General features: G+C 44.6%; 1 protein-coding gene across 9 annotated transcripts in view; it reads right to left on the bottom strand.

The window, feature by feature from the left end:
* Positions 1-230: 230 nt before the first annotated feature.
* MOV10 (Mov10 RNA helicase) overlaps positions 231-19,017 on the bottom strand; it is a 38,311-nt gene continuing 19,524 nt past the window's right edge. For 3 of the 9 annotated variants that reach the window (XM_084853455.1, XM_084853458.1, XM_084853457.1), the window contains exons 7-22: positions 18,279-18,438; positions 17,727-17,881; positions 16,652-16,828; positions 16,299-16,446; positions 15,852-16,013; positions 15,591-15,694; positions 13,889-13,986; positions 12,834-12,953; positions 11,138-11,240; positions 10,134-10,251; positions 8,931-9,125; positions 4,750-4,815; positions 4,202-4,327; positions 3,130-3,218; positions 1,605-1,729; positions 231-963 (exon numbers count right to left, since the gene is read on the bottom strand). In XM_084853455.1, coding sequence (XP_084709581.1) covers positions 899-963; positions 1,605-1,729; positions 3,130-3,218; positions 4,202-4,327; positions 4,750-4,815; positions 8,931-9,125; positions 10,134-10,251; positions 11,138-11,240; positions 12,834-12,953; positions 13,889-13,986; positions 15,591-15,694; positions 15,852-16,013; positions 16,299-16,446; positions 16,652-16,828; positions 17,727-17,881; positions 18,279-18,438 — 2,011 coding nt within the window. In that variant the 3' untranslated portion in view covers positions 231-898. Of the gene's footprint in view, positions 964-1,604; positions 1,730-3,129; positions 3,219-4,201; positions 4,328-4,749; positions 4,816-7,566; positions 7,784-8,583; positions 8,648-8,930; positions 9,126-10,133; positions 10,252-11,137; positions 11,241-12,833; positions 12,954-13,888; positions 13,987-15,590; positions 15,695-15,851; positions 16,014-16,298; positions 16,447-16,651; positions 16,829-17,726; positions 17,882-18,278; positions 18,439-19,017 lie in introns of those variants that run through there. The other 6 variants (XR_014790666.1, XR_014790668.1, XR_014790667.1 and 3 more) reach the window with 6 other exon arrangements.

Here is a 19,017-nt window from a genome sequence, read left to right as displayed (position 1 = left end):
CAATCATCACCCCAGATCAGCCTCCACCTCCAGCTGCTTTTGGCAAACAGGGAGACATGGCCAGTTCCAAGCATGTGATTTGAAGATGGGCGTCAAGTCCTTGGGATAATGTGCACCTGACTGTCTTTCCTCCCCGATTCTCAGTTTTAACTCTTTCATACTGCAACAGAAAGTGAACAGGAAGGGACAAAGCAGTGGAATGTTATTCAATAACGTGTTACACATGGTGGTTAATTCTTGTAAACTTTAATCAATTCAGTACAAAAAACATTTGATGATAAAATCTGATTGTCTTGGAAACAGCAATAAACTTCATCCCAATCCACAAGTCCATTCTTGATAAACTCTTAAATTATCTGGAAATAGAAATCTAAACGTCATTCCCTGAAACATCAAAAATCTGTGTGGAGTCTTCCTGTCACAAGTTCAAGAAAACAAACAACCCCCCCAATAGGGTGCTGGGTGGGGTGGGGTGAGGAAGGAACCTCTGTACTCAGTGCTATTCTCCAGTCTTAAGTCGCCACTTTCTCATTTCTGCTTCCTTTATAATCCAGCGCTTCCAAGGGTTTTTTTTAATGGATAAATCTTTTCTCAGCCCCTCTTACACACACAGGGCAGAGAAGTCTTGTTCAAGGAAAGTGAATGCACATTGCATTAAGTCAATATAGGTAAACAGCACAGTATACTCCTATTGCACAATTAGGGTTTCCTAATTGGGGATTTCTGTGTATAATTCTGGGCACTGGTGTCATCTCCTGGGAAACAGTAGGCAAGGAGCCCGGGCAGGATTTGTTTAATTGGGCTGGCATCTACTTTTTCAATATGTAAACAGCAAAAAGAGAAATGATGTTCAAGAATACAGAATACAGCAGCGCCAAGGTGAGGGCAGCACAGGGCCTCAGTGCTCATATCTCCATTCTGGCTCCACTTGCTGCTGGATGTGACTCTCTCCTAAGTCATTGCCTGCAGGGAAGAACAGATGAAGAGTGGCAGAAGGCAAGGAGTTCCATTTTCTGTCTTTGCTCCCTTTGCATTGGCCTACCAGCCTTCAGGAAATACTTAAACAAAGATTTATACAGGTATATCCAATATGAATCCTTCACACTACATTGTTTTGCAACCCTTATTTCTCAAGATGTATAAAGTTACTCTGAAATAAAAATCCACATTTAAAAGTATGCATGCATCTGTTTAGAAATAAGGGAATAACCATCCACTGGGCACAAGAAATAATGGACGCAAGATATAATGAAAAGTTTGCTCTTTTCTAAGCATCCAAGAAATGGCAGGGGAGTAAATCTTGTTTTCAGCTTACTGAACACAAGGTTTAGGGACCACAATACTTGATGGACCGCCTCTCCCAGCATGAACTCTCAGGAATTTGGCAGCATATGATAGGTTTTCAATCAGGTCTTAGGATATTATTTGGATATGCATGTATGTATATGTGATGGCTGCCTGTTTATAAATTTGTAGCTAAGTTGTTTTTATATTATGCACAATATTGTACCTTTAAAGTTGGTAATTTTTGAAAGCCACCCAAAAAGCTTTGGCTATTGGGCAGTACAGAAATGTAATAAATGAAATGAAATGTAGCCTCCTACCCGCTGGCTGTGTATTCAAGCTGAGAGAATGGAGCTCTGCTGCCAGCACTTCATCCTCGTCATTCTCATCCTCCACATATTGATATCCTCGGTAAGCACTGTTATCCCTGCAGTATGTGAGAAACCTGGGGACACAAGCCAAGTAGAAGTATTAGTGCTACCAGCCAAACCCACCAGAATTTAGGAGTGGGCTTTGGAGGATGTTGAGAACAGGATACATCTGTGCTAAACTAAAATGTACTCTGTATACAATTGGACAGTCTGTTGCTGATGGGATTTCTGTCCACACCTAGCTCCTGTATGAAGGCCCAGATTGGCCCAAGTCCTAATTCTCAAGTATCCTTTGGTTAAGAGAAAGACTTCCCACTCGTTTTCCACTTACGTGTGTCCTGTGCTTAGACTTATACATTGCAAGAGGAAGAGCCACAGTGCTCAAGTGCAACTTTTGCATTGAGAAGGTCCCAGGTTCAATCCTGGTATCTCAAGTTAAAATAATGTCAAGAAACTGGGCTGGAAAAGACTTAATTTGAGGTTTTGACAAGCTGAAGACAATACTGGGCTACGCAGACTGATTGTCCAATTCAAAATATGGCAGCTTCAGGTTCACAAGGAACAAAAAAGTCTATGTAGTCCAGCCTTTCCCAACATGTCGCCTTTCAGATGTGTTGGACTGCAACTCTCATCGTGCTGATTAGGAATGATGGGAGGTGCAATCCAGCATACCTAGAGGGCAACAAGCTGGGGAAGATATATGGTCCAGCACCTTGGGTCAGCACTAGGACAAGCCATCTACCCAATCCACACATACACAGACACACCCTTCTCCACGTATCAGCCTACGGAGTCTAGATCACAGTGCACCATAATCAGAAAGCACATGTGATAAGAGGCATCTCAATCAGGTGCTGGCAGAACAAGTAGCCTCGGGTGACTCATGTCTGTTTGACAAGCCACACAGTACAGACACTAGATAGGCCTTTGGTCTGATCTAGCAGGGCTCTTCTTATGCTCTTAGAACGAAACAAAAGAACAAGGTTACTACTTAAATCTGAACTGGTGGAAAATTCCATCTGAAGCCCAAACATACCACTGTAGACTATCTGCTCATATATCTGGAGAGCATTCAGGATGCCCATTGCCCTGTCTTGAATCTCTACAGGGGTCTGTACACTGTGTAGCAACTGCTGAATTGTGCATTGTTAACGCACTACAGAAAAACATTTGCAGCCACAAGAGAAAGACTGGAATGATAATGGCTAGGATTCAATTCACTCCTGCTGTTGACCTGGGCTTGATATCAGAATGGTCACAAATACACTGGGGTCAATAGCTCAGCAGGAGGATCACCATGCAAAGTCCTATCACCACAAACTCTGAGCTGGGCAAAAACTCAGGGAATATCTGGCCCCACTTATTCAGACGTGCCTTGGGTTGACTATAGAGGGATGGAGAAGTCTTTGACTGAAATGGCTTGAGGGAACATTGAAAAAGGATGGGGTTTAGGGAACTGGAGGGTAACACTTACTCGCCCCAAAAGAGATCCTTGCTGAGAGTAACTGGATTGCCTATGATGATCAAGAGTGCCTTGGCTCTTGTAATGGCCACATTGAAGCGCTGAAAAAGTAGGGAGAGTAAAACAAAAAGTGAAATACCTTTGCCTGCTGGGAAAGAGTCCAGCATCCATGTAGAGGCAATAGGCTTCATCACTGACCCTTGGAGAACAGATACTCTCCTCGAAGTTGGAGACAGACTCCATGGAGCCTACTGTTTACTGAAGCCTCCTACTTCTTCAAAAGCAGCCTTTATCTAGCATGAAACCACCATAGAATGGAAGGCTAAGAGAAGACAGGGACCAAGTTACAGGGATGGAACTAAGCTAAGGATCTGAAGGGCGTGTTATCCACATGGTGGTATGGAAGAGACTCAGGTTAAGCGTCCAATGCAGCACAGTAAGACCCATGCTGTCCGAACTTTGGCCCATGTTCATTTTCCTGTCAATCAAGGGTGGCAAAACAAAAACTGTGTGTGTGTGGTTGTGAAAGCAAGCCCAGTGAAAGCAAGGGCAGAGCACAAATCAAACTCCTGGCTGACATGCTAGAGCAGCTAAGCCAAAGTTGCAGAAATGTGTTTGCTCAGCATGTGCAATTCTTGTCATGGCAATCTATATCACTGCCGAGGGTGCCCCATTAGTGTACGAGTGTGAGCATGTGTGTAGAATTTTTGCAGCAGAGGCACTCTCATCCCTCATCCTTCCTTGTCCCGTATCTATGCTGCCAGTCCATATGGCAGTCTTGGCAGGACCTGCATGTCTGGCTTCTGGTTGTCAGCATGGGGAAGAGAGAGAGACCTACTTGCCTTGTCCTGGGACACTCCCCACATTTCCAGGCTTGCACTGAACTGGAAATATGGGAAGATGCCATTCAGACTCACACTATGACCAAACCAAGCCACAGATGGTGGTACAGCCTCTCTTGTAGCCCCTGGAGGGGAAGAATCACCTGGAGGTCATGTGTTCCAGGCATGCCGCAGATCCCCAAATGAAGGGCATCAGCCCACTATGTGTTAACAATTATAGGATAATATGCATAGATTTGTACCTTGGGGTTCTTGAGGAAGCCAAGGCTGAACTTCTTGTCCATACCAAAGTAATCACTGTTGCTGCGCACTGTTGAAATGAGTACCACACGCCGCTCCTGACCCTGGAATTCCTCTACAGAGCCCACCTGGAGGGAAAGAAAAAGGGAATACCCATGGAACAGGGAATGAAATGGGAAATCTTCCAATCCCAAACTCCAGAGAGGGGCCTTTAAAGGAAATCACTTAGCAAGAGAGCCTTCAACCTCCTAGAAGAGGAAAGAGGACAACGGACAGCTCCCATTTGGGTGTTGCAGCTGGACGAATTGGCTCCAACTTGTTGCAGTGCTTGTTCTGATAATGGAGCGCTGTGATGTCAAAAGCCATACCAGGTCATACAAAACCCTGCTTGCAAGGTTTTCTGGAGAATCTTGTTAATTAGTACTCTAGCATCGGAGTGCTAGATTAGATCGATTTGGGGCCCATCTATTTAAGATGTTCCACATGAAGCATGGACACTTAACACAACCACGTCACCCATGGCACAGCTGGCAGGAAAACCAAGTCTCACCTTTAGATCCTTGATATTCTTCAGGTTCTTTAATTCCACATTTATGGCCAGTCTTATCTTCTCCACCTAGGGGAGATAAGAAATGAAATCAGTGATGCATTCATTCATTCATTCCCAGTCTTATTATTAGACTCAGTTCCTGGCTAGCATACGTTCCTCATGTCTTCTGGCTAATCCCTTTAGCAGATGGATGAATTCCTTTGGGCCACAGAATTCTCTCCTGCCATAAATGGCCTGGGTGGCTTTGGGAATATCTTTCATTCTCCATTGATGGGGTGGGAGGAACAGCCATGATGTTCCTGAAAAGATGATGGGAGTGATACAGGAAAGATACACAAGTACCTCAGAGACTTTGGAAACGGGAAGGCCCCACGACCACAGCCAGAGTATACAGTGCATGCAGATTCGCCATTGTTGTTGTTGTTCAGTCGTGTCCGACTCTTCGTGACCCCATGGACCATAGCACGCCAGGCCTTCCTGTCCTCCGCTCTCTCCCGGAGCGTGCTCAAGTTCATATTCATTGCATCAGTGATGCTATCTAGCCATCTCAGCCTCTGCCGTCCCCTTCTCCTTTTGCCTTCAGTCTTTCCCAGCATCAGGGTCTTTTCCAGAGAGTTTTCTCTTTGCATTAGGTGTCCAAAATATTTGAGCTTCAGCTTCAGTATCTGTCCTTCCAATGAGCACTCAGGGTTGATTTCCTTTAGGATGGACTGATTTGAGCTCCTTGCAGTCCAGGGGACTCGTAAGAGTCTTCTCCAGCACCACAGTTCGAAAGCATCAATTCTTCGGCGCTCAGCCTTCCTTATAGTCCAGCTCTCACAGCCATACATTACTACTGGGAAAACCATAGCTTTGATTAGACGGACCTTTGTCGGCAAGGTGATGTCTCTGCTTCTTACCATGCTGTCTAGGTTTGCCATAGTTTTCCTCCCAAGGAGCAAGCGTCTTTTAATTTCATGGCTACAGTCACCGTCTGCGGTGATCTTGGAGCCCAAGAAAGTAAAATCTGTCACTGCTTCCATTTCTTCCCCTTCTATATGCCAGGAAGTGATGGGGCCAGATGCCATGATCTTCGTTTTTTTAATGTTGCGTTTCAAACCAGCTTTTGCACTCTCCACTTTCACCCTCAACAAGAGGCTCTTGAGATCCTCTTCGCTTTCTGCCATTAGGGTGGTATCGTCTGCATATCGGAGGTTGTTGATAATTCTCCCGGCAATCTTAATTCCGACCTGTGATTCATCCAACCTGACGTTTCTCATGATGTACTCTGCATATAAGTTAAATAAGCAGGGCGACAATATGCAGCCTTGTCATACTCCTTTCCCAATTTTGAACCACTCGGTTGTTCCATGTGTTCTTACTGTTGCTTCTTGACCCTTGCACAGGTTTCTCAGGAGACAGGTAAGGTGGTCTGGTATTCCCATCACTTTAAGAGTTTGCCACAGTTTGTTGTGATCCACATAATCAAAGGCTTTAGAGTAGTCAATGAAGCAGAAATAGACGTTTTTCTGGAATTCTCTTGCTTTCTCCATGATCCAGCGAATGTTGGCGATTTTTTATTATTATTATTAAATTTATTAATGGCCCATCTGGCTGGTCACCCAGCCACGATTTGATCTCTCGTTCCTCTGCCTCTTCGAAACCCAGCTTGTACTTCTGGTAGTTCTCGGTTCGCATACTGCTGAAGCCTAGCTTGTAGGATTTTGAGCATCACCTTGCTGGCATGTGAAATGAGCGCAATTGTGCGGTAGTTTGAACAATCTTTGGCATTGCCCTTCTTTGGAATTGAAATGTAAACTGACCTTTTCCAGTCTTGCGGCCATTGTTGAGTGTTCCAAATTTGTTGGCATATTGAATGCAGCACTTCAACAGCATCATCTTTTAGGATTTTAAATAGCTCAGCTGGAATACTGTCATCTCCGCTAGCTTTGTTGTTACTAATGCTTCCTAAGGCCCACTGGACTTCACTCTCTAGGATGTCTGGCTCAAGTTCAGTGACCGCACTATCATGGCTATCAGGGACATTCAGATCTTTCCTGTATAGTTCTTCTGTGTATTCTTGCCACCTCTTCTTAATCTCATCTGCTTCTGTTAGGTCCCTGCCTTCTTTGTCCTTTATCATGCCCATCTTTGCACAAAACGTTCCCTTGAGATCTCCAATTTTCTTGAAGAGATCTCTAGTCTTTCCCATTCTGTTGTTTTCCTCGATTTCTTTGCATTGTTCATTTAAGAAGGCCTTCTTGTCTCTCCTTGCTATTCTCTGGAACTCTGCATTCAGTTGGGTATATCTTCCCCTTTCTCCCTTGCTTTTCGCTTCCCTTCTTTCCTCAGCTACTTGTTGTAGCAGAATATTACTTTTATAGTAATGATGGCATACATGCGACCCTTTCTCCCGTCCCCTCTTCCGTGGTTTTACAGTTAGCACAGGAAGTGGGCCACAGGACATTCTATCTAAGGACGTGGTTACAGACTGCAGTAAGCAAAATGTCAAAGGCATGACTACGTTGTGCAATCCAGCTTGCTGACAAGGGCAGTTTCTACATTGCTGTTCTTTTGCTAAACTATACTAACTCAGCAGGAATATAAGACCACTCGGTCTGGCCTTAAATATGGCTACTACATTGTAAAGCCTCATCAGACAGCCACTTGGCTTTCTTGCATTTCTTTTTCTTTGGGATGGATTTCGTTGCTGCCTCCTGAACAATGTTACGGTCCTCCGTCCATAGTTCCTCAGGCACTCTGTCTATCAGGTCTAATCCCTGAAATCTATTCCTCACCTCCACTGTATATTCATAAGGGATATGATTTAGGTCATACCTGAATGGTTTAGTGGTTTTCCCTACGTTCTTCAATTTAAGCCGAAATTTTGCAACAAGAAGCTCATGATCTGAGCCACAATCAGCTCCAGGTCTTGTTTTTACTGACTGTATAGAGCTTCTCCATCTTTGGCTGCAAAGGACATAATCAATCTGATTTCGATATTGACCATCTGGTGATGTCCATGTGTAGAGTCGTCTCTTGTGCCATACAGTCGCTATTAAACCAAGGCAGCCAAACAAAAAGATGAGGCAACATCTCAAAACAATACTGAAAAATAGATTTAAATAGAACGGTAAAATGTTCTTATAACATAATGGAATGCCCAAAGCGTTTCAATAATATCATTCTTCAGGGGCACTTGCCAAGAATACAGTATAAGGACATTTTACTATTTTATTAAAAAAAACCCAAATGATCAGTGACCCAGTTCACATGTAATGTGCAATCATGGGTTAATTAACCCACTAATTGCTGGGCACAAGTGGAAGCGAACAAGCATGCCACCTCCTGTACGCTCATCACTTCCTCTTTCAATTAACCTATAACAGCCTTGTTGGTAGGCTGTTAGCATGATGTCCAAACCTGGAAATTCTGGGTTATTTAGGGGTTAAAACAACCCAAGTTAACCTATGGTTTGTTAAATTGAATGTTGAACTGAAATGTCAAAAGCATGCTGATGATAACTGTTCCTTTTCAGTTGAAGTGTTTTTGTTAAGGTTGTTTTTAGCGTGTGTGTGTGGATGCAGATGTACACATATTTAAATTAAAAAATGAGCTGGAGAGAGATGGAGATGTGCAAGGCACAGCTGTATGTGCCCTGACTTCCGAAGTGTAGTAAGTGCGTATTCAGACCATGTTCCTCTTACTCAACTGGATATCTGAGCTATATACCAGAAGCAGGGGAAGTACTTTTTTCTGCAGGATGGAAGCCCAACTCCTGCACAGCAGTGCCCCATGCTGGCCCTGCAGTCATTGCTATGTGCAGCAGAAAGAGGCAGAAACTCTGGACAGGATGGCGTCTTGGGGGACATGTAGACTGCAGCCATTAAATGACATTGCACAGCTATTCATATCATTCCTAAGGAGAATGTAAGGTATAATTTGTGACACCTGCAGTTATTAGTTGTAACTAGCCAAAAACGAGGCCTATTATTTCAGTAGCTGAAAAATGTGGTGTGGCAATCTCAACTGTTGTCATCTGCAGAGGTCCCATACTATGGGTTACATTCTCGACGTGATCAGGCATGCATGCAGTTGAGGAAAGCTCTGGCTGTATTAGGTGGAAGACAGTTTGATCATGTGAAAAGTCTCCATGTTTACAGTATCTTATTGAATCAGCTGGAACCAGCAGATGGCCTCACCTGTTTCCTGTATGGTGAGATGACACCAATCTCTTTAGGCAAAATTCGAGACTGGCCTTTCTTGCCCTGGTCTTCCAGGAGGAGTTTCTTGAGGTAGTTGATCAGCACGTTAATCTCAGCAGTGTTGAAAAATGAAGGGCTCTTCTCTTCCCTCTGGTCTTCTCCAGAAACTCCATGAAAGATGATGGGAAAGCCCTATAAGAAGAGTAGAAAAATACCACCTCAGTTAAGAACATAAGAAGAGCCATGCTGGATCAGACCAAGGGTCCATCTAGTCCAGCATTCACATCACACAGTGGCCAACCAGCTGTCGACCAGGAACACACAAGCAGGGCAAGAGCACAACAACACCCTCCCACCCATGTTCCCCAGCAACTAGTGTTCACAGGCTCACTGCTTCTGGTACTGGAGGTAGCACATAGCCATTGGGACTAGTAGCCATTGATAGCCTTTTCCTCCAAGAATTTGTCCAACCCCCTTTTAAAGCCATCCAAATTGGTGGCCATCACTACATCCTGTGGTAGCGAATTCCATAGTTTAATTATGCGCTGTGTGAAGAAGTACTCCCTTTTATCTGTCCTGAATCTCCCACCAATCAGCTTCATAAGATGACCCCAGGTTCTAGTATTTTGAGAGAAGGAGAAAAATGTCTCCCTATCCACATTCTCCACCATGCATAATTCTGTAGACCCCTATCGTGTCTCCCCTGACTCTCCTTTTTTCCAAGCTAAACAATCCCAGCTGTTGTAACCTTCTCTCACAGGGGAGATGCTCCAGCCCCTTGATCATTTTAGTTGCCCTTTGCTGTATCTTCTCCAGCTCTACAATATCTTTTTTTAGGTGTGGAGACCAGAACTGGACACAGTATTCCAAGTGTGGCCACACCGTTGATTTGTATAGGGGCAGCGTGATGTTGGCAGTTTTATTCTCAATTCCTTTTCTAATTATGCCTAACGTGGAGTTTGCCTTTTTTTACAGCAGCTGCATGCTGGGTTGACATCTTCATTGAGCTATCCACTACAACCCCAAGATCTCTTTCCTGGTTGGTCACCGCTGGCTCAGATCCCATCGCACTATACTTGAAGTTGGGATATTTTGCCCCAGCATGCATCACTTGCTTACACTGAACCACATTTGCCATTTTTGCACCTGTGGATGTCTACAAGGATATGGCCAAATTGCTCCATGCCTGCTGCTCCTCACCTGTTTGACCAGTTCTTTCCAGGTGCAGTAGGAATGGGTGATGAGATGGTTTGCATGCTCCTGCAGCTCCCCATCATAGAATTTCTCATTTGGAAATTTCAGAATGGCAGCATGGGACCTGGAGTGAAAGATGATGTTAGCACATAAACCAACATGAACTGCCTGAGATTGGGAGGAGGGTGAAGGCACTGTCTCCTTTCCCTTCTAGCACAAATTGGACCTTGAATCTCTGGTTTCAAATTCTTGCTGAACCGCAGACCAAACTATGTCTAAGGGGCTGTGGCTCAGTGGTAGAGCAACTACTTTGCATGCAGAAGGTCCCAGGTTCGATCCCTGGCATCTCCAGGTAGGGCTAGGAAAAGTCCTGGCTGAAACCCTGGAGAGCTGCTGCCAGTCAGTGTTGACAATATTGGGCTAGATGGACCAAGGGTCTGACTCAGTATAGGGTAGCTTCTTCTGTCCAACGTTTGGACTTGGTAGCCAAAAACTATTATTACTAGTCAGCAAGAACGTATTAAAAGGGCTTCTCCCTCCCAGCTTCAGTCCCAATTTGCAAAGTTGGAAAAGAATTTCCTCCTTCATAAGGCTGTTGTGGAGCAGATTAAGGTGAGTACCAGATATAACTTTGTATACCAAAAACGCTGTGTGTGTAGGTCAATTCACTGTTCTGGTATCTTATTCCCAAGCAAACAGAGAAGCATTTTTGCCTCTGCTTTAGACAGCAATAAATGGCAAGTGACAGTCCTCCAGCATAATTAGAATCAAGCATTTTGGGGATCTCCAACATGGAGTTCTGCTGTAGCTCTTAAAATCTGGCCCAGTCTATGGGCTACAGTTATCATTTTAAACCCAGAGAAGAGAACCCTGGAATCTCGCTCTTTCAGTCCATGTTATGAGATTTGTGGTACTTTGAAACCTGTGTTGTATCAAATAGGTAGAGGCAATCAGGAACACTGGATCTCTTACGTTCCACCTGCTGGAATTCCAAGGCACAGCAGATGTACCTGTAATTACGCAGCAGCTTAGTGACGAACTGCGGGCTGTAGCTCCCGTCCTCCTTTTGGTACAGCGTGTTGTGCCGCATCAGCCGCTCCAGCAGGGAAAGGCCTACAAGAGCAGAGCTTGCAAGTGAATGCAAGGGATTAGAGCGCTGTGTCCTTTTTCCTTTTTCCAACCCTTTCAGTCCTTTTTCCAACCCTTTCTCAGAGCAGAACTAAGGCCCAATTGATGTGTGAACTCTATAGCGTGGCTACTGCTAAGAACACAAAACAATAGGCGTGTCTCTCTGAGCAGCAAGCTGTTTGTGTGACGTATGTTCACGCAATCTTGAATGGACTTAACCGCACTGGCAAAATCTCTCATTTATGCACATTTGTGGATGTGCTTAAAATAATCCCAGATCACGTGGGGCACAGCTTTGTAGAAACAATTTACTACATTGGTTGCATATAGGGATGGCTGTCTCAGGGAAATCCAGCCCTTCTTAAGCTCACCCTTTTCCCTGGCTTAGTTTGCATTTGTGAGCCAAGGCGCAGGCTTTTTCCTGGAATCCAGGAACTTTTCTCTGATTCCCGCCCCAGTAACTTGCACAAATTTGGGCTGTAATTTGCACAAACTGCAGCCACAATATGCTTAATTTGCACAAATCACACTCGCAATTTGTGCAAAACCACAGGCACAATTTGCGCAAATTAAACATATTATGGCTGCAATTTGTGCAAATTAAGCATATTAGGGCTGCAATTTACACACATTAAGTGTATTACGGCTGCAATTTGTGCAAATTATGACCACCATTTGAGCAAGTACGCAAATTGTAGCTGCAATTTGTAGCTGCAATTTGTGTAAATGTCGCTTTAAGGAAAAAATAGCAACCCGAAAATCTGCAAGCTGGCCTGACTTGATCTGCATTGAGTTGGGACAGCTTGCAGGTAAGCGAATTGAAATCTGGGGTGCTGAGCTGCTAAACGTCTGGCGAACTTTACCCCCCAGATTCCTCCAATATCCATAGTTGCATCTTCTGCAATAACTGCACCACGAATTGAAATGGGTTTCACAGGGGACTGGGAGGTGGAGTCTGTCCAACACTGTTTGAAAGGAATGTTGACCTGGGGGTTCTACAGTAGCCTTTCCCAACCTGGTGCCCTCCAGATGTTTTGGACTACAACTCTCAGGATCCCTGACCATCTGTCATGCTGGTTGGGGCTGATGGGAGTTGAAGTCCAAAACATCTGGAGGATGCTAGGTTGAGAAAGGCTGTTGTACAGTCTTCACGTTAGGACTCTGGCACAGTGTTTACCACTTTACACCTCCTCCAGTGGGGACAGATAACTAATCTGCCATTGCACAAAATGCTAGCAAAACAGACAGGCCAGAAGGAATTACCAAAAGCCAGATCATCGTAATACCTTTATTAGGCCAACTCAAAGGTCATAAAATACTGTACAAGCTTTTGAGTTCTCTGGAAACCTTCATAAGGCAAGATTCTGGGGGGGGGGGGAGTGGCTGATGTTCAAGCCAAGGAGCCTGCACTTGGTTACAGTCTCAAGATGGGAAGTGGAAGGAGGCTGCAGACATTCAAATTGGGCTCTACCCAATTCAGGCTCTTGGGATCCTCCCAAGGGTTGGTGAGAAAAACAAGCAGTGGCTGATCCCCCATTTTTGAAAATAATTCTTCATTACCACCTGTTTTTCACTCACCCAAGCCATGCTCAATAGCCAGAGGAGACCTCAGGATTGGACCCAGTTGCTGGGGATCCCCTGCCAAAACTAGCTGGCCTCCTTTATCATTAGTCTCTGGGTCCATTACATGCAATATACCTAGAAAAAGAAGACAGAACTCAAGCCATTTGCTCAGTCTGATCCATAGTTAGAGAGCTGTATAGTCTCATCTGCCTTTCCCCAGAGTTTCAAAAACTACAGCCAGAGCCCTAGAACTGATAGAGCCTTGGAATGTGTGTTGGGAAAGACAACTCAGGATCCTTCAGTGGAAGCAAACAAGATAAGCTAAGTGCTGTTTAAAGATGTTGAAGGACATTTCCCAAAGAAATATTTTAATTCAGGGTCTTTTGGGCCCTCAAGGGCAAAACACTGAGACATCTGGAGACACGCTGGCTGACAGAGAGAAAGAACAAGAATATTCATTCATTCATTCACTACATTTCTAAACTGATCAATAGCTCAAGCTTCCTGGGTGGTTCACAAAAATTAATACAACACAATAAAACATAACATAAAACCTTTAACATGCAAAAATTTAAAACAGTTTGAAACAGCTAAAACAACTAACAACAAAATACCAGAACCTGATAAAAACAACTAACATTAAAAAGCTCCATCATATGCCATTAAGTACCTGGGAAAAGAGGAAAGGCTTAATCTGGCACCAAATATGTGACAACGCTGGTACCAGAAGGACTTCACTGGTGAGACCATTCCATAGTCAGGGGGCCACCACCAACAAGATATCCCTTGTTGCTATCCTCTGAATCTCCCTTGGAGGGGGGCCTCAGATACTGAACAAAGTGTATAGGTAGGTTCATATCAGGAGAGGTGCTCTATCAGGTATTGTGGTCATGTATGACATGACAACACCCACAATGCACCACGGCCATCCAGTGAGGAAGCCAAAGGTCCAACAAGTGAGCCAGAGTCCATCGAAAAACTATCATGGTTTAAGGTTTCCCACAGAAACGTTCATCATTTTCAGGTTAGAAAAAAGCGGTGCGTGGAGGTACAAGAAGGCCATGACTCACCCGCAACAGCGACCAGGCTCTCAGTTTCAACGGCATGACCACTTTCATCAATGAACACATGAGAAAAATGTCCCAGAGGAAAATCAGCTGTGACCAATCTAGGCAGGAGAAACATGCAAGTGAGCATGTGCAGGAATATTCAGTTTTCTAGCTGGCACATAATCTCCAGGAGTGGATCCCTTCCAAGTGCTGAGTAGAAAAAGTTCCTTTTTCTTGACTGTCACAAGAGCTCCCTGTGCAGCCCAGCAGTAACCAAACTCATCATTTCCCCCCCTCTCTAAAGCCCCTCCTGCCCTTTCTTTAATTTTACTTTTAGCTTGGGACAACAGGCATTCCTTCCCAGACTCCCTCCCAACTCCCCTTTTTATTCTCAAAACAACCCTTGTGAGGTAGATTAGACTGGGTTCAAATCAGACTAAGCGAGCAGGAATTTGAACCTGGATCTCCCCAGTCTCTTACCTGTCCTCACACGAATCTCAACCTTCTGTTGCTCCTGGAGAGCAAGATCCCCAAATTCATATAAAACTGATGACACAGCTGCAGAAGTGCTCTATAGTGGCTAACAGGAACTGCTATTGTGTGCTGCTTGTAGCACAGTTATTATTGTTTATAGAGCAACAATAATATGCTAGCACTATGGCAGAGTGAAGTAATTCCCCCTGCGCCGAGGGAGTAATACGAACTAAGAACTGATACCTCAGTTTTGTGTTTTTCCTCCTCCCTCCCAATCCCTTATCCTTTGGTGTTGTGTTTTTTAGATTGTAAGCCTGAGGGCAGGGTTATTATTAAACTTTGTAAGCTGCTTTGAAAAGCTCTTTTTTGGCTGAAGAGTGGAGTAAACATGCTGTAAATAAATAAATCCTTCTTAATAGGAAAATTGGTGGCCTTCGGCCCATCAGTTTCAAAGCAAAATAGTGCCATCTGCAAACAAAACAAGGGTTATTTAGCCCCATTTTGGTGTTATTAAAAGCAGTGAAAGCAACACGTGAGCAGAGGCTGTGCTGAGTAGCTCCAATTAATCCCTTCCCAGCATCCACACATACAGCACAGACATCTGCAGGGAGGAGATCTCCATGAATACAGCTGTACATGTGAAAGCTTCCATGCAAGCCAGATCCTGTGCTATTGGGATAAATACTTCAGCCCAATTCAGGTTACTATAATAATGTGTCTGCTACTGAAACAGAGTTTCTGTTTTGGTCTGGGGTCCATTCACAATGTACGCAAGTGGCAACCATTAAAATTTCAGGAACCTGCCATTTTCATACATTACAGCAGTTATGTGGAGTCCTGAACAGATTAAGTGTGGACTTAGGTAGCAATCATGTCACTATGACAATATCTTAATTCTTAGGTAAGTTTCATGGAGATCAATGGATAATGCTCAGGGAGAAGAACTGTGTTTAAGATAGAAGTCTTGATGAACTGCATCCAATGGCCACAAAAGTATTATCTCCCACATATAACTAATAACGATTTCCCCCCTTTTTACATTAGTGAATGCAGAGAGGGAGTGGGGAAAGGATGTGTGTGCACATTCTTTTTATTAAAAATACTGTGGTGAAAACAGGAAAAATGCAATTTGAAATTTTTATAAATTCTTCTAGAAGTCTATACCCACTGTACACAAAGACAACTCTCCATCATCAATTTCTAACCCATCCTCATTTGTTATTTTTTCATGGTACCTGATCCTTCATACCTTCCTGCTGTCACCAGGGTAGTAATGATCACCCGGTAGTTTTGCAGTGTCTCTTTGTTGGGAAACACGGGACAATTCTGCATCTTGTCCCAGTTACAGACGGGCTAAAGGCAAAAGCAGATATTAGAATAGCCTGGGACTGGGGCTCAATTAACCTAGAAACTCCCTTGGTGCAGTATCTTAAGACAGGAGGTGGATGGTGAAGGTGCTACTAGGCTATTGCCCTGACAGGTCTTGAACCCTACCAGGACAGGTACACACCTTGATATCCTCGGGGATCGTGCGGTAGTCCCTGCTGCTAGCATTTAACCTGTAGATGTTCCTCTTCTCCACATGTTTCATGAGGAGTTGGCAGAGCAGGTCAGAGGCACTGTTGGAAGGGGCGCAGGCAAGCACGTGGGAACCCTCAATGCAGTACAGTACCTGAGCAGGGTAGTATAAACAGGGGATTTGTGAGCAGCCAAAAAAAGCCACACTTCCAGGCTTATAGGAATAGCAGTATCTTGAGGATTCAAGAACTACCCTCAGAATGGTCCAGACTGGAGGATACTAGCTAGGGATGATGCAACTTTAGGTCCTTGCAAGATTCTTGAATTTGGCAAGCATTCAGTCCCATCTTGTTAAGACCCTAAGCAAGACTATTTCACCCCCCTGAACTACAGAACATTTGTGGCTAATCTAATCATAATGATGAAGTGTTTTCCTTACCTGCTTGATGGCTTCCACCATGGTGACTGTCTTGCCAGTGCCTGGCGGTCCAAATATAAGGTATGGGGCTGGTCTGGAAGTGCCTGCCACCACCTGATGGACAGCTCTCCTCTGTTCCTCATTTTTCTCAAGGTTGGGGTCATATAGACTGGAGAGTGGGAAGAGAGAGTATGAGCACAAAATAAAGGTAGCAAAGCGTAGGGCATAGGACAAAGTCAATGCTGCTTCATCCCACACGCTAATATGAATCTCAGCTCCAACACATTATGGTTAAATTACCTCCATGGTAGAAAGGAACTCCTGTCCATTTCCAGTCTTTCCCTGCCTCCCCCCGCCCCCCAGCCCCAATTTACCTGAGCCGCTGACCAGCAGAAAGAAGGGATTTCTCGTAAGACAGAGATGGGAAGAGCAGATGGCGCAGTCCCCTCTTTTGGGCAAGAACAGCAGCACGATGTTGGACACGTAATGGCAGGCGATTGAAGGTGAATGTCACATCAAACTTCATGTTACTGATGAAATTAGATCGCAATCTGGCACAAGAAAAGGGAGCTGAAGAATGTATAAGCAAGCACTGGGCACTGCTGATCTCTGGTCACTTATGGCTCAAAGATTCCTCCTGCAGGCCACTAATTTACACCACCCATTCTTCTTCCAACTTGCTTATCCTTTCCCATGCTATCTCCTGTACAACCTACCTAATCCATCCTTCTGAAATCTGCCCCATTCTCAAATCAATCCAGGTCCCACAGTCAAGCTATCTTACCAGTTCAACCTTACTTCCATACCGCTCCCATTTCCTTTTCAACATTCCCCCTTAAACTTCAGGGCTATCTGCCCTTGGTCTCTGGCGCAGCCATCCTTCAAAATCCCACTAACTTAAGCTGCTCCTCCTCTTCCTCCTTTGCTGCTCCTATCCAATCTGCTGGTCTACCTAGTTTGCTTTCCAAATAGCCTACAGTTCTCTGGGGCCTGACCTTCCCTTCTGTCTTTTGCCTTCTTTACAACATGCTTGTCTGTTACTGAGCACTTGAGCTCAGTGTGTCCGGGCCATGAGCACCTTCATAATCTAGGCATTGTTAACTCCTGACCGAAAGGATGTTCCTTTAAGGCGGGACAAAGTCCTAAATTGCACCTGTTGAACCTCATAGGAATATAGGAAGCTGCCCTATATTGAGTCAGACCATTGATCAATCTAACCCAGTATTGTTGGCACTGACTGGCAGCAGCTCTTCAGGGCTTCAGGGAGGAGTCTTTCTCAGCTCTACCTGGAGATGCTCAGGACTGAACCTGGGACCTTCTGCATGCAAAACCACTACGGTGCAGTCCCTCCCTCCTGCCACAAAGAAGTACAAAGAGCCATGCCTGCTTTGGGAGCTGGTAATCCATTTCTAGAAAGGTCTAACCCAAACCTCAAGCCGGAGGACTCACTTTTCAGAGAAGCCCAGTTTCACTTTCTCCAACTCCACATCGTGAACATAGCCCTTATACTGGATAACCGGGTTCTGTGTGGGCTCTTCAGCCAACGTCACGAAAAGATGATCACCTTTCAGTACTGATGGGCGGTTCTCTGCCACGCCAGGAACCTGGAGCAAAGGACAACTGACCCCAATAATTACATGAAGGGTGGAGCACCTATGGGGTTTGGGTGGGGGAAGGAATACAGCACCAGCAGCAGCAGCAACACACACACACACACACACACACACACACTTCTGCCTTTTGCTGGTGCAAATGATTTAATTGTGAACTGTCTTAATTTGTGTTCATTGTAAAACACTTGAAGCCATTGTTGCTGAAAGGTGGCCTATAGATGTTTTAGCATTGCAACAACCCTGTAGGATACATTAGGCAGAGAGAGCGACTTGCCCAAGGCCACTCAATGAGCTTCCTAGATGATCAGAGATTTGAAACTTGGGTTCTCATATCCAAACCAAATGTTCTAGCCACTACACTATAAGACACAGGTTACATATTGCTCACCTTCAGGTCAAGGAGTTTCCTATCATTGTCTGCAACCATTGGAACACCATGCATATCATATCGGTGGATGTCCACCTCCATTTGGATCTCTTCCAGGTGAAGGAGCAGACAAAACTTCTCACAATAGTTGTCAAACTGCAGGGTGGATTTCAGATTTCTCCTGTGGATAACATCCTACTAAATTTAGGATCACTCTACAGGGGTCAGTCTCTAAATCTATTCATTTCATCAGAGATGGGAGGTCCTGCTGGTATGTGACAAGAGGAGAGGCAAGGCCACAGAATATGTCTGCACTGGAAGACTTTTACTGCAACTGAATTCCTTTTGGCCTACTCCTGGTTATCCTTCTGCTGCTTTTTACACATTTGCAATACTTGTATGTTTCCCTTCTTTTTGGGATAGTGGGTTATTTGAACTTTCCTAATGCTTTGGTAGGGGGAGGGTGGAATAACATATTAGGGTCAGAGACAAACCAATAAATAGATAAAAAGATTTGACAACCTCAACTGGATCTTTTAAGCCAGTTTTAATGTAACCTATAATATTGGGCAGTATCCAATGTTGCTCACACACTTGTGGAACCCACCGCTAGTGCAACAGGAAGCTAGAGCTTTGTAAGGCAGACAGAAAGACCAGGAACACTTGTTTCCAGAATGGAGCAGGTTAGTGAAGCTCGTTGAAGGGAGCTCCAATGACCTGCTTCATCCTGGGAATGAGCGTTTCCGGGTTTGCTTTTGGA

This window comes from Heloderma suspectum, chromosome 4 (assembly GCF_057233095.1).
Source record: "Heloderma suspectum isolate Gila_16-S chromosome 4, 16-S_ref, whole genome shotgun sequence".
In the NCBI taxonomy this organism is placed as follows: domain Eukaryota; kingdom Metazoa; phylum Chordata; class Lepidosauria; order Squamata; family Helodermatidae; genus Heloderma; species Heloderma suspectum.
Note: the sequence above shows the minus strand (reverse complement) of the source record. Positions and strands in the feature narration are given on the sequence as shown.